Genomic DNA, 14,160 nt, shown 5'->3' with positions numbered 1-14,160 from the left:
TTGCAGTTGGTGTCTTATTTAAGGCTACAAATAGACTAGCTACATGATTGTCAAAAGCTTATGATATTATTGAAAGTACAGAAGCTATTAAAAAAAGCAGATCTACAATCAGATTTTCAACCCAAGGCTGCACAGATAAAACAACAGGGAAGAAAATCATTTGTGGACAAAATTTGTAAAGATGGTAGAAATTTCAAAAAAAGTGAAATAGAGTTAATATTTTTTTTATAGTCACAGAATCAGGCGCACCGCTTGCCTACAGCAGTGATAAAGCGCAAAGTTTGCAATGACGGTAGAAGACCTGACCTCACTTCCATTACAAGTGACATGTATGACTAAAACAAACCTATAATGGCGATGAAGGCTGGTTCAACGGGTCTGCCGTGAATTTCTACCCAGGGCCTCAACAGACTTTAGTATCGCCTCTGCACAGAATATGGACCTTTTCAAAGATGTAAACATAAACTTTCCAAAACAGTCCTAGTTTATTTCCTGTTGTAGTGAATGTGAATGACATCAGCTGACAGGAAGTTACGATGGACCAAGGCTGTTGCCTAGCAATACTATACCATTATAAATGCTCAAATTCTATTGGAAACGGGGCCTATGGGGAGGGGAGACACCCACATGTCATTCATGATGAGTAACGTCATGTGACCCCAAATTACCTGTGACCCACTCCAGGGCTTGACATTAATACCCGCCATATGAAGTCAGTGAATCCTTACATCCCTACTGCTCAGCGTCATTAAACTGTGTTTAATAACAGCTGCAGTATTGTTATCGTTGTCAGGCACCTGGCCAAAGATTGTCCCAACAAACACGATAATAAAGCAAAAGAAAGGGTCCGTCGTGGTACCAAAAAGATATTTCAGTCAAATAAAAAGGTATTTCTGCAGATCAAAGGGATTGGGTGGCTCTAATGTGTCCCACATAAATATATACAAGTATAGCTTAATAGATGTCCTAATCACGTAAATGTCAGCCTGATCACGCTATAAACCTTTACTTTATAGTGATTATTCAGTTCCAAGAAACACATATCTTTGCTATACCCACAGACATATAGTTATGTATATTTATATATTAAGATTCATATAGTTCACATATCTGTTGTCAGAGCCTCTACAGCGGAGAGGTCAGGGCCCCTGCCGCTCAAAAAGTCTCTGTATGGCCCTGCACCACACATTGATACCTGGTCTGTGGGAAACACTGTTTATGAATTGTATGGATTTGAATGCATTAGGCTTCAGTGTATATTTTTGTTATATTATTAATCTTCTACATCCTTGCACCATTTTTTTTTCGATATGGATAAGGAGCTGCCCTTTATAAAGGGTATTTTTCTTTCTTAATATACTATATATACAAATTTGTAGCTAGTGAAAATGCTATGTGGCTAGTAACTTTTGAAAACCACTAGCCACAGTGGCTAGCTGGTTAGCAAAAAAGCAAGTGTCAGGCCCTGGACCCCTCATTAAATCTTGTATGCACAATGTACAACTCAACATTTTTTTTATCAAAGCTCTGATCAAATGGCAGCCGAGATGAGCAATGGTTTTTCAACAGGCCCTGTGGTTTCCTATCCTGACTCTCCCCAGATGAATTTTGTTCCGCCTTGCTTCCCTCATCCATCTGGGATCGCTCGACTGGGTAGTGATTTCAGGAAGCTGGGCCTTGTCAAAAGTCCTTACATATGATTGGATAAACACTTGTCCGTCATCTTTATTGACGTGCTACTTCAACCACTCACATGGAAACCAACTTGTGACGCTGATGAGAGGGAAAAGCCAAACAGAACAGCCGACATCGTTTCCACCAACAAAAGCCTTCAGAGCCGTTCTCTGGTTTTCTTTTAAAGAAGAAATATTCTCTGGATTGGACAACACGGATGAAATAGCAGCATCAATGTTGACGTCTGCTTCCTTGATGCGAGCTGCCACAGTTGTTTCTCTGCTGCATCACATCTATAAAACCCCGCCCGGCGGTCCCGATTGGCCTGACCATTTTTTGAGGACCCTGAAATCACTTTCCTTTGGAGCAAATACAGATGGGTGAGTGGAGCTCGACGGAGTCAAGACGGAAACCAGACGGAACAAAAGTCATCTGGCGAGAGTCAGGTTACTGGTTTCCTAGTAGGTGACAACCACACCAGCCATTATTATCACCTTTTATGACATCTCTAATAACAATCGGAGGTTTGGCTCAACGCCCCCTAATGTCCTCTAATTATCTGCCTCCAGGCTGCGGTCCAGTGTGCACCCATCAGCAGTAAGCTAGCACCCTGAGGACAGCTGTGCACCTCCCTGTCACTCCGTGTGCACAGGTACTGACCACGAGACTGCTAACGTTAGCCACAGTTAACGGTTAGCGAGCCTGCAACGTCATCTTACGCCAACTGCCGTTACGGGGTGTTCACATTGAAAATCAGTGTAAATGGCGCGATGACACGCGAGTCAGGCGGAGACGGCGCGTCTGGAGCTTCTGAAGCAGCGAATAAAGTTAAAATGTTAAACTTTTCAGGCGACGTCGCGCCGCGACAGCCAATCAGCGCTGTGATGGCGGTTAGCGCCATCCAGGGGCTCACCAAAGCCACTATTGTTGCCATCCTCTGGGGAAAACCAGCCTGGTCCTCGGGGTATACTGTAATAGATATAACTAGGGACTGTGGATGGCAGCGCCGTGCCTTTAGGCATCTATTCTGCCGGAAATCCAGAAGGAGAAGAAGAAGGAAGCCGTCAGTGCCGAGTGATGCTGAGGAGGAGACCGGGCAGCACCTGTACGGCTTCAGGGGTTAAATCACCACAACACACCGGCTCTTTTAAGAGCCACACACGTCCTCTGAGAGCTCATTTCTGTTCGTTTAAGAGCGTTCAGACCCCTGTTAGCACTAGTATCACTTCCATTTAGCTCAACAGCTGAGCAGGCTGAGCCGGGGTTAGCTTCAGTTAGCTAGCCGCCTCGGCTGCTACCTGCGATAGACGCGATGAAGCGATGATCAAAAATGTGACACACGCGAGAAAGCGGCGCGATACAAGCGTCTGAGGCGAGTGTATCCTCGTCAGACGCGTTTGGTGTGAACGCAACATTAGTCAGAGCCGAGACAAAAGGCATCACTGTGATAACGTCTAACGTTACAAAAGCGGCCGTTTGAAACTACGACACCTGATGGAAAACGGGTTACGGTTAAACAGCGGTGTGCTTACCTTCTGGGAGCACGTTGCTAGACCCACAAAATGTTTTTAACAATAAGGAAAATCACTTAAGGATTTTAGACCGAGGGGCAGAAGGTAGCGACAATTCGACTGCAGCTTCCGCTTCTCCTCCTTCAGAATAAAAGCGTACGTGATTTTATTCTTGGTTATAAGTGAGTTTGACATGATTTAAAATTTTATTTCCCCTTTCGCGCTTTAATATATGGGGTTTATTGATTAATTTAAAGGTATTGGTTACCCCTTTAGTCTTTAGCAAATGACAATAATGAAGATGATCATAATTGAAGGTCTGTTCAAGCCAAAGGAAGCATAATATAGGCCTGATATTTTGTCAGAGGATTTAATCACCTCCACAAAGTGTCCACAACGAATGAGATGAATTTCACTTTCATTCTGTCACTTGAACGGATTTATGACTGCCAGTCCTACAGTCTTGGGCTGGTCGTAACACACTTTTTAAAAGATGAATTAATGAAAACAAAATAAGCATGGAGGTGTCACAGCATCACAATAAACAGGCAAGAGAATAATTAACTGTAGTGCTATCTAAAATCATGAAAATGTCTAAAGTCAAGCCAATGGACACTATTGACCGAATTAGTTGAATTCCAAGGAAAGTATACAATTTCAGGGAAATAATCAATGAGGCCTTGTGGTCCTTAATTGCATTCAAATTCAGACATTAATGTTTATGTTGTCAGTAAATAGCAGTTCATGAAGTGAATATGTTTAAAAAGATGTTGGATTATAAAATGTTTAAAAACAGTCATTTTATATGCAGTTAAAAGACGAGACAAACTCACTCCAAGGTTGAGGACACTGTGTTTTGGTCTAAACAATGGGGAGATGAACTTTTAACTTTCGATTGTAACACACTGCAGATGAACAAGGCCATTGGCTGATTCTTATCATAACCCTTGATGGTTTGACATTCATTTTGATTAACATGGATACAATGATAGAAGAGAGAACAATAACTTATTTGAGAGAATTGCTTTACATTTAGATCATCTGAAATGATCACATTCAACAGAGAACATTATAATTGGTGGTGATTTTAATGTAGTCCAGGATGATTTCGTTGATAAGTATCCTCCCAAATACTCTGACAGTCAACCTAATACCACATTTACTAACTTCAGCAATGAACAAGGTGTAGTTGATGCATGGAGACACCTTAATCCTGGAATGATTAAATTATCATGGTTTAGCCCAAATTACCAACTCAAATCTAGAATTGACAGATAACAATTCAAGATTCAAGAAGCTTTATTTATCCCGAGGGAAATTATTGTGCAACAGTTTCAATACAAAGGTGGGAAAGGATCAGAGTAACAATAAGCATAAACATAAATCAAATCAAAATAAAGCTAACGTAAAATAAATCAAGCAATGAACTAAGTGTGACAGAGTGCAACAGACATTGTGGTTAAGCGTAGGTATATACAATATACAACAATACGCAGCGTGCCGTTTAGCAGTAACCTGAAATAAAATAAGTACAAACTAAATAAACTAAATAAGAGGTAAGGAGTGATAAGTGAAAACAGTGTTATAAATTTAGCATCATTTCCTACAGAACTAAGTGATTGTATGGCACAGTGAAGTGTAGCAGCAGTAAGTTACATAACTAGATGAAATGTATACTCTCGGAGCACAAGGGGCATTTGTTCGGTCCAGGGCTAAATGGAAAGAAGAGGGAGAGAGAAACACAGCATATTTTTGTGGTCTTGAAAAAAGAAGACAAAAAAAATAAAAATCAGATCGCTGACAATTAATAACAAAGAAATCACAGATGAAAAGTGAATCCCTTCTGAACTCTTTACGTTTTATAGCCAGCTTTACAGCTCCAAGTTTTCTAAAGAAGACTCTTGTACATTTTTAAAGGATATAGCAGAACATATTCCCCAAATCTGTGACAACTATAAAAAAAAACATGAAAATGAAATAATCACAGAACTTGATGCAGTAATAGGGCGTCTCTCTCTCTCAATAGCGGTCTCACAGGAAACTTTTACAGACACTTCTGGGAAGACATAAGAAACTTACTGTATCAAGCCTTGTATACTCCCACCCACAATGAGACATGTGTTATCGTCTCAACTCCAAAGCCAAATAAAGACCCCAGAGTGATAGAAAACAGAATATTACTCTAAGAAATTCAGATTACAAGCTCCTAACCTACATTTTCACTATCCGTCTTCAAACAGGGATCTCACATCTTGTTGCAGAAACACAATCAGGCTTCTTAAAAGGAAGATCAATCCACAATAATATAAGGCTGGTAATGGACATAATCGAATACAGACATCTCATTGAAGATTATGGTTTTATTCTTTTCTTAGATTTCTACAAAGCATTTGATTCAGTGGAGCATACATTTATAATGATGGTGCTTGAACATTTTAGGTTTGGAGTTAACTTTAGAAATCTAATTAGGGGACTATACCAAACTATTAACAGTTGTGTCCTGTTACCTGACGGATCTTCTCCCAGCTTTAAGATTGATGTGGGAATCCCCCAGGGCTGTCCATCTCACCATATTTGTTTCTATTAGTCAATGTTAGCAATTTATAATATATATTTATAAATAATATATTAAAAACTGCAGGGAACATAAAAAAACTAAATGTTTTAGGTACAGATATTATCATCAGTCAACTGACAGATGACACAACTATTCTTCTGAAAAATAGACATCAAATCCCAACCACTTCTGAAAATAATAAAAAAAAGTATCCAAGGCTTCAGGGTTAACATTGAATTAGAAAAAAAGTGAACTATTTTCTATTCACGACACATCGCTAAATAATATTTGTAATATGTCTATCAACTCAGAAATGTCTAGGAGTTCACCTAACAAAGGATACAAAAATAGGTCAATCATTGAATGTGGATAACAAACTAAAAGAAGTTTGTCAAGTTGTATTTACCCAACCTACTCTCATGCCGTCCCAAGTGAATTAAGAAAATCCACAAACCAAAGTAACCTAAATTTTATTTGGAGAAACAAACATCACTATATGAAAAAAAGCAACATGATCAAAGAAATAGCAGAAGTAGGCCTAAAGTTTATTGATTTGCCTTAATGGAACATAAATTGGCTGAAATCTTGGATAAAACATAGCAAGTCCTTTTGGTACTTTATCCCAAATAACTCATTCAATAAAAGTGGAGGACTGAAACTACTTATTACAGACTTAGATATTAATAAAGACCTTGTGTCATTATCAGAGTTCCACAAACAGATATTAATGTACTGGAAAATGTTATACGCAATAACTTCTCACCTCATACTACTATATATATATATATATATATATATATATATATATATATATATATATACTATATACTGTACTGAAATAAGTCCTTATTTTACGAAGACTGGTTTGGGAAGAAAATATGGTCCATGGTCGATTTAATGGATGACAGGGGTCACTTACTAGAGCACCATCAGTTCTGCACTAAACACGACTTCATCCCTTCAAAATCAGACTTTGTTAAAATGCATAAAGCGCTACCCAAAGAATTTGTATTTCTAACATAAAATACTATGGAGCATCAACATATACTGTACAGCCGCAACTGGCCCTGTTTACAATTCAGGGAATTTCAATTCTGGACAGAAAATGAAAGAATAATTTTATAAGAAACAGCCTCAGTGATAAATTATTCCCTGGGAGACAAAACAAAAACAACATCTTTCACAAATGTGATAAAAACTCAATAAATAAACTGAGAACTATGAACATAACATTCCCTATACCACCCAAGGTGAAAAAAATACACTTTAAGATTATGAACGACATTTATCCTTCCAAAGAATTCCTGAGGCTGCGCTTTAATATTGGTGATAACATGTGCTCACTCTGTGAACGTGATATTGAGACGACGGACTATATATTCTTCTGATGCAGCGTAATGCAGAGATATTGGCTTGACATCCACAAATGGATCAAAATAAATATCTCATCATTTCTCTTATATCTCCAGAGACGATGTCACATTTGGTTTGATACTGCAAAACAAAAACAACAAACTCAAATATATATAAAATCTCTTAAATCAAATCAAATTATCCTTTTTTCCCTCAAATATTTCCACTTTATTATGTATGTACTGTGCACTTTATTTTTATTTATTTGTGTATAAATTGTATTACCGTTTTAAATATGTTTGTAATGTTTTTGAGGATTGCAAATTCAACATTAGTAGGATAAATTGTAATGTAAAGAAAGTGCTCTGAATAAAGTTTTGAAAAACGTGACGTCACGGTGAATTGTCGTATTGTTAATTTGAAAAATTCAAATAAAGTTGAACAAAAAAAAAGAAAGAAAAGAAAGCTTCCCGGGGTAGGAAGTGTCCGCCCCTCGGCCCCATGTGTTCAAGCTGCACTAGTTAACTCGTCCATTCATTTCTGAAGCGACAACCTTCACCATCTGTCGGTAACGTCGCCTAACTTTGTTTGTTATCAGTGCAAAAAAAACAAAACAAAGACAAAAACTGCGGTGCCTCTGTTTGCAAACCGTGACTTCTAGCTAACTAGCGTAGAAACCGTGCTAAAGCTGTAACGTTAGCCGCTGAAAACCGTGAACGGGATGAAAAGTGCAGTGGACACCACCATGATCAAGGAGAACCGCTGGAGCGTCCATCCCAACGCCCCGGCCTGCATGGAGAAGCACCTGAGCGCGGCGCAGTACAGAGCCGGTGGGTAACAACATCATAGCCGGGGGTAGCACGATGAACAAGCGGTGCATGGTGATACAATGTTGTGCTAGTGCAGAGGGCTTCATCAGGGGCTTCTCAGGGCTGCTGCAGGATGTCCTCTGATATATATATCTAAGGTACCACTCAGCCACATATTAAGTCACTGTATATAATTGAAATATGCATCAAGCTTAACTCAACCTGAATGAGCTACCTCTACCGTTTGGTGCAGCTGTGCAATCTCAAATAATACACTAGATGGCACTGTCTGTGAGCAGTTTGCCTTTCCAGTGTCCCTTCAATCAGGAAGTCCCCAGCGAAAATACATCTTCCTTTGATGACGCATATCGGTGGGGACATATCTTTTCAGAGGAGTTGTTAAATACAATTATGTAATTTAATTCAACAAAATGAGTCTTATAAGGATCGAATAATGTTTTCAAAACATGCTCTACCAAACGATTGAGTTGTCATTTTATGGTAAAGGTAGAGAAGCTAGCTAATGATTGTAAAAATTAGTAAATGTTGGTAAAATGATCTATTTACAATGAACAAAAGGGCTAGTGTTGTTAAAATGATTAATTTTATTTTATTCAATTACATATTTGATGAAACATTTTATCAAAATTATTTTTTAGTACCAATTCTGGTGTAACTATTATTTCATTATTTAAAATTGACTATGTTTGTGTATTACCATATGACTAGCATCGTAAGAGCACATGGTTTGTAATAGGGGCGGGTTGTATGGCAAAAATATCATATCACAATATTTTACAGTAAAATCACGATCACAGTTTTATCTTCTTTTTTTTTTACATTGATTTTTAATTATTTTGCAAGTCACTGAACAGTGCAACTAAAGTATTCCCCTATGTGAACATTAAAAGAGAAAACATATAACAGAGCGTTCAGGCCAAAGAACCTTTCTGCACAGATTTGAATCAGTTTGTGCACTCTTGCAAACTTGTGCTAAATACAATGGACATTTAACAGACAGCTGCCTAAAGCTGCACGTTGCCTCCTCTGGCTGCGGTGTGAATGGACTCACTGTTTCACTCTCAGCAGACCTTTTAGGATGTTTTCTCTTTAGGTCATGGGTGTTAAACTGATCCAGTAAAGGGCCGTGTGGCTGCAGGTTTTATTCCAACCAATCAAAAACACACCTGGTCCAACAAATCAACTGTGTGAAGACAGTTCAGGTGATTCAGTAAGTCGAGTCAGGTGTGTTCTTGCTTGGTTGGAATGAAAACCTGCAGCCACACGGCCCTTTACTGGATCAGTTTGACACCCCTGCTTTAGGTGGTTGAAAAGGTTGGTTGTGTATCCATCTGATGTGTCCACCTTATGTGACAGTGTGTATGTGACAGGTTTGGACAGATGGGGTCATCTGGAAAGTGACGGCGCTGCCTCCTTGTAAAACACATTAGTAGTCTGCAGCTGCACGGGACAAGTACCTGTTTTTAGCTAAATATTTTACAGCTTGTTCCACAATTTCTGTGAGTAAGTGTGGACAGACAGTGTCGATGCGACACGATAGTCTGACGCTCCTGTGCTGTTAGATAGTTTCGTTTACATTTTCACACATGACTTCCCGCTTCTCTCTGAATCAATCATGATGGGGGAAGAGAAATCCTCGTCACTGCCTGATTTGGCTGAGGAATAAAACCCTGATGCGTCTGTGCAGAGCAGAGAACAGCAGTCCATAGAATGTGTCCTACAGACGATACTACGATCTCTCTGCTTTGACAGATCGTCAACACGTTATAATCCTTCACCATCTAATATCGTCATATCGCCCACCCCTACTGCTGCCTCTCAAAACAGTGTCCAGGTATGTAAGAGTAGATTATTAATGTCACAGTAAGTGGCTCCCACTCCTTCTGTCCTATTTATTTCCTCTTCCCCCCGAGGGAGGAGTAGAGTGTGATGTCCTTAGGGACAAAGGAGTTCTTGAGCCTGTTGCTCCTACACTTGGGCAGGAGCAGCCTTCCACTGAACAGGCTCCTCTGGGTGCTGAAGACGGTGTGCAGGGGGTGGCTGGCATTATCCATAATGTCCAGCAGTTTGTCCAGTGTCCTCCTCTCTGCCACCGTCACCAGAGAGTCCAGTTTCATACCGACCACAGAGCCGGCCTGTCTGATCAGTTTATCCAGTCTTGAGGTGTCCTTCTTGGATATGCTGCCCCCCCGGCACACCACAGTGTAGAAGAGGACACTGGTGACCACAGACTGGTAAAACATCCACAGCAGTTTGCTGCAGATGTCGAAGGACCGCAGTCTCCTCAGGAAGTACAACCTGCTTTGTGTCTTCCTGTACAGGTGGCTGGTGTGTGTTGTCCAGTTCAGTTTATTGTCCAGCCACAGGACTTTACCATCATTAGCTAACTCCCTCCTCTTTCAGTCTATTTTCCTGCTTCAGCTCTGTTCTTCTTCTTCCTTGTGTTTTCTGTTGGACGCGCCCTTTGTTTCCATGGTTTCTTACGCTGGTTTCACTGCAAACTGCGCACAGCCAATGGGCATATGAAACGTCATCTCGTAGCATTACGGCACAGCATTCATGAGAAATGTAGCAAGTACTGCTACAGGGATAAATGACAGAGAACAGAGCCTTGTATCATGCATGTAATACCTCATATTCTACATCACCGTCCAAACTGGCTAGTAAGTTGTTATTATTGTTAGTGTGTTTGTTTTTTTTAGAATTTAGAACCCAAACTAAAAGGCACAGGTCTAGTTTTGTCCCTGCAGCCATCATACATCTTTATAAGAACTAGTTGACGATGGTTGTGATGTTGATGATGATGATGAATACACTTATGCACTTTAAGGGTAGCCACTTAACATATTAAATGCACTTTATGAGGCAGCATGGACTGATGATGGGGATGATAACAAAGTGTGTAGCTTTTACTATTTTACGTTTTTTTATTTATTTATGTCTCTCACTGAAGGCCAAATTTACCTGCGGGTACAAATAAAGAAATCAAATCTAAATAATCAATATTTTATTTACAAAAGTTGTTCACATGTGCAGCAGCCCGACTGTAGTTCCTTTAGTCTTGTTGTAGGTGGTTTGTTATTATTAATCAAACAAATTGCATCTCGCTGCTTAATATGAGTTATTCTGGAGTGGATGCTTGCCGAAATGCAGAGTGTCTGTCAGGGCACTGCCATTAAAATAAAGGTGTTTTAAATGTTGTTTTTCTTATGTTTTCCTCACAGATGGTACTCTGCTGCTTGGTGCCTCCAGTCTCACTGGCCGGAGCTGGCAGGGATCTGTTTGGATCTACAGTGACCCTGAACAGGCCCCCAATGAGGAACTCTGCAAAGCTGGTGTGCAGACTGAGTGTGGGGTCACAGATGTCAAATGGGTTTCAGAAAAGACTGTTGTTGTTGCATCAGACTCAGGTAAGACGTGGAATTGTATCAATTATGAATCAAGCACTGGTCTTCTTGAGACTTGAATGTTAAATGTTTTTTTTGTTTAACTGGTTCCTGTGCAGGTGCCTTGGAGCTCTGGGAACTGACAGAGGATGAACGCCTGCTGGTAAATCGCTTCACCAAACATGAGCATGACCACATTGTCACCACAGTAAGCCCAGTCGCTGGAGCAAGCAGTGCCATCACTGGCAGCATGGACTGTCGGTAAGACACCGTTTTGCCCGAACACACACAGTTGCAGAACAGAAGCATGTTGATTGATTGTGTTAAACTTTGGCATTATGACTGTGGCAGTCACTCATTTAACCCCCTTCTCCTCACAATGCATTTCCCTTCATTCACTACAGAATAAAAGTCTGGGATCTCAGTCAGGAGACGGCTGTCACTACCTACAATGGTAAGGGAACATCTTAAAACTGCTCTCAGAATATCTAGATAGTAATAATTGTATTTTTTTTTTTGCTTTCTAGTGATAATAAATGGTTCTATTGGAAGCCTATGGTTTTAACATGTCAGCAGTAATAAAAAATGTAAATGTTCATTCATAAAGATGGTAGACACCGTAACTGAATGTGTCTCTTAACCTTTTTTTCACCCCAGCGCACACACAGCCAATCACTTGTGTTGCTTGCAGTCCTACAGACGAGTCTCTCTTCATCTCCTGTGGTGAAGTAAGACACTGATACTGATTTGTGTTATTAGCATGCATTGTTGAAAACACAACACCTTCTATACAGTAACTGCTGTAACTAGATTTTGGAGCAACTTGCTGGATAAGGATTAACTGATTTTCATCTTGTGTACAGAAAGCTACAATAACTGCTGTGTAAAAACAGATAGTCACCTTCATTTTAACTCAACCTGTTGTTATCCTCCATCCCTCAGGATGGCCGTGTGCTGATGTGGGACAGGAGGAAGCCAATCAAACCAGCCTTAAGTATCGGTAAACATGCATTAAACAATCATTTAGCTACAGTGGAGATTACAGATTAATATCAATGGCAAATAAGTATCTAAGGCTTTCTTTGTTCAGCTGATTTCATGAGCTTTGATTTTGTGACTGTTGATCCGAGAAGTCGGTTTATTTTTGTAATTTTATGGGATAACTTCTTACATCCAAACACTATTTTTTAATTATTATGCATATTCAATTGCCTTTTGTGTTTGTCTCTGAAATAGAGTCCCCCTCCTGCTCCCCTACCACTGTATCCTGGCACCCCCACCACAGAAGCACCATTGCTTTTGGTAAGAGCCAGCAGCAGGTTATTCATTTATGGAGACACGATATTGACAGTTTTAAGATTCTGATCTTGTTTATTGGGCCTCAGGTGATGAGCTGGGCAGAGTGACTGTGAAGGATTTCCTGGGAACAGAGCCAGCCCGGGTGGTGAACGTCCACAGCCGCAGAGTTAACGGGCTCGCCTTCTCCACACATAGGTAAACATAAATTCTAGCACAGTATCATAAGCTCTAACATTGCTCCTCTACAAAATTGTAACTAATTTTTCCCCCCTCCCAGTGCCTCCTTCCTAGCCTCCGTAAGTGATGATTGTTCCCTTGCTGTTATGGATTCTGAACTACAAGAAATGTGAGTCCCTTGGTTTCATACTAAAACACCTGCTTAATCTCCTGCGCCATTTAATGAAAAATACTAATCATAATTCTTCTTCTGCAGACTTAGAGATCGGCGACACCAGGACTTTGTCAAAAGTGTGTGCTGGCTCCACGGTGGCTCCAACACTCTCACAACTATAGGCTGGGATCACCTCGTGCTTCACCACACAGTGGGTCCAGCTGCTGAAGCTCCCAACTCCACCGCTTAGACCCAACGGATGCTCACACACCTTGGAAAGATGGCTACTCCCCCCCCTATTTTTGAGGGGCGCTTCACGCTCATTCAAAACAATAAATGTAATATGTCAGTAAGGAAACATTTCATTGTTATTTAGTACTCCAGATATGTGCAGAATATTTTGGACTTTTTCTCTCCCAGTTCTGGCTTTGGTGGATTACTGCGTTACGTTACGGTTCCAGTCTTTCTCTGTCCACTTCCTTCATACTGTAGAATTTCCATGTGCAATTCCACTTGAGGCAACCCAGTTGTTTTGCATAATTTTTCAATAAACGTAACTTGTGATAGAAAGAGCATTTTGACATTTCTTTGTTTCCCGGAATGTATTATATGTTAACAACCAGTGTCAGAAATAATAAGGGCGAGGAGCAAAATGGCCTCAAAATGAAAGGTATTAGCCTAAATACCACATTTCAAAAAGCCATAATTGCCCTGTGAAATAAAAAAACATCACAGAGAAGCCTTAATGTGTGTGATTTGAATAAAGAGAGACTGCAAAGATACAGTCGTTTTTCATAATTTCTCACGGTCAGCAACAAATAAGTGGCTTAGGACAGACCCGCGAATACCTGGAGTTAGGTCATACAGCAATATCACAAGACAAAGTATTTTCCTAGCTTTGTCTGAGGGGAGGCCCACAGTCAGACTATGAACCCCCCCCCCCCCCCCCCCCCCGCTATAAAACCATGACTGAGGTACTTGCCCACTGCTGGGTCAAAAGTGGGTAGTAAAATGTGCGCGTGTGACCAGTGCGGAAGGTCGGCTCGAAAGTTAACAAGATCTCACGTGTGATTTGCAGTGAGTGGCTGGTATGGTGTCATTGCTAATCTGTGGTCTGACCCAGACTGGATATAGATGTCATTATAATTTTCACATGTTGTAGCCAATATAATACACTTGGATGAAATCAGACCAGCTATAATGTAATGTTATTTTTTTT

At 40.3% G+C, this 14,160-nt stretch overlaps 1 protein-coding gene across 1 annotated transcript; it reads left to right on the top strand.

Annotated features, from left to right (window-relative positions):
- The first annotated feature begins 7,570 nt into the window (after nucleotides 1–7,570).
- On the top strand, nucleotides 7,571–13,534 carry wdr77 (WD repeat domain 77). Its single transcript, XM_083939222.1, has 10 exons — nucleotides 7,571–7,925; nucleotides 11,150–11,335; nucleotides 11,431–11,572; nucleotides 11,716–11,765; nucleotides 11,969–12,039; nucleotides 12,254–12,311; nucleotides 12,548–12,613; nucleotides 12,697–12,805; nucleotides 12,888–12,956; nucleotides 13,044–13,534. Exons 1-10 carry the CDS (start codon nucleotides 7,817–7,819, stop codon nucleotides 13,189–13,191), a joined length of 1,008 nt encoding a protein of 335 aa, XP_083795348.1. The 5' UTR covers nucleotides 7,571–7,816; the 3' UTR covers nucleotides 13,192–13,534.
- Nucleotides 13,535–14,160: the final 626 nt, after the last annotated feature.

The sequence above is a fragment of the Echiichthys vipera genome, assembly GCF_963691815.1.
Source record: "Echiichthys vipera genome assembly, chromosome: X".
In the NCBI taxonomy this organism is placed as follows: domain Eukaryota; kingdom Metazoa; phylum Chordata; class Actinopteri; order Perciformes; family Trachinidae; genus Echiichthys; species Echiichthys vipera.
The sequence above is the reverse complement of the archived record's forward strand: the minus strand, read 5'-3'. Positions and strand labels throughout refer to the sequence as shown.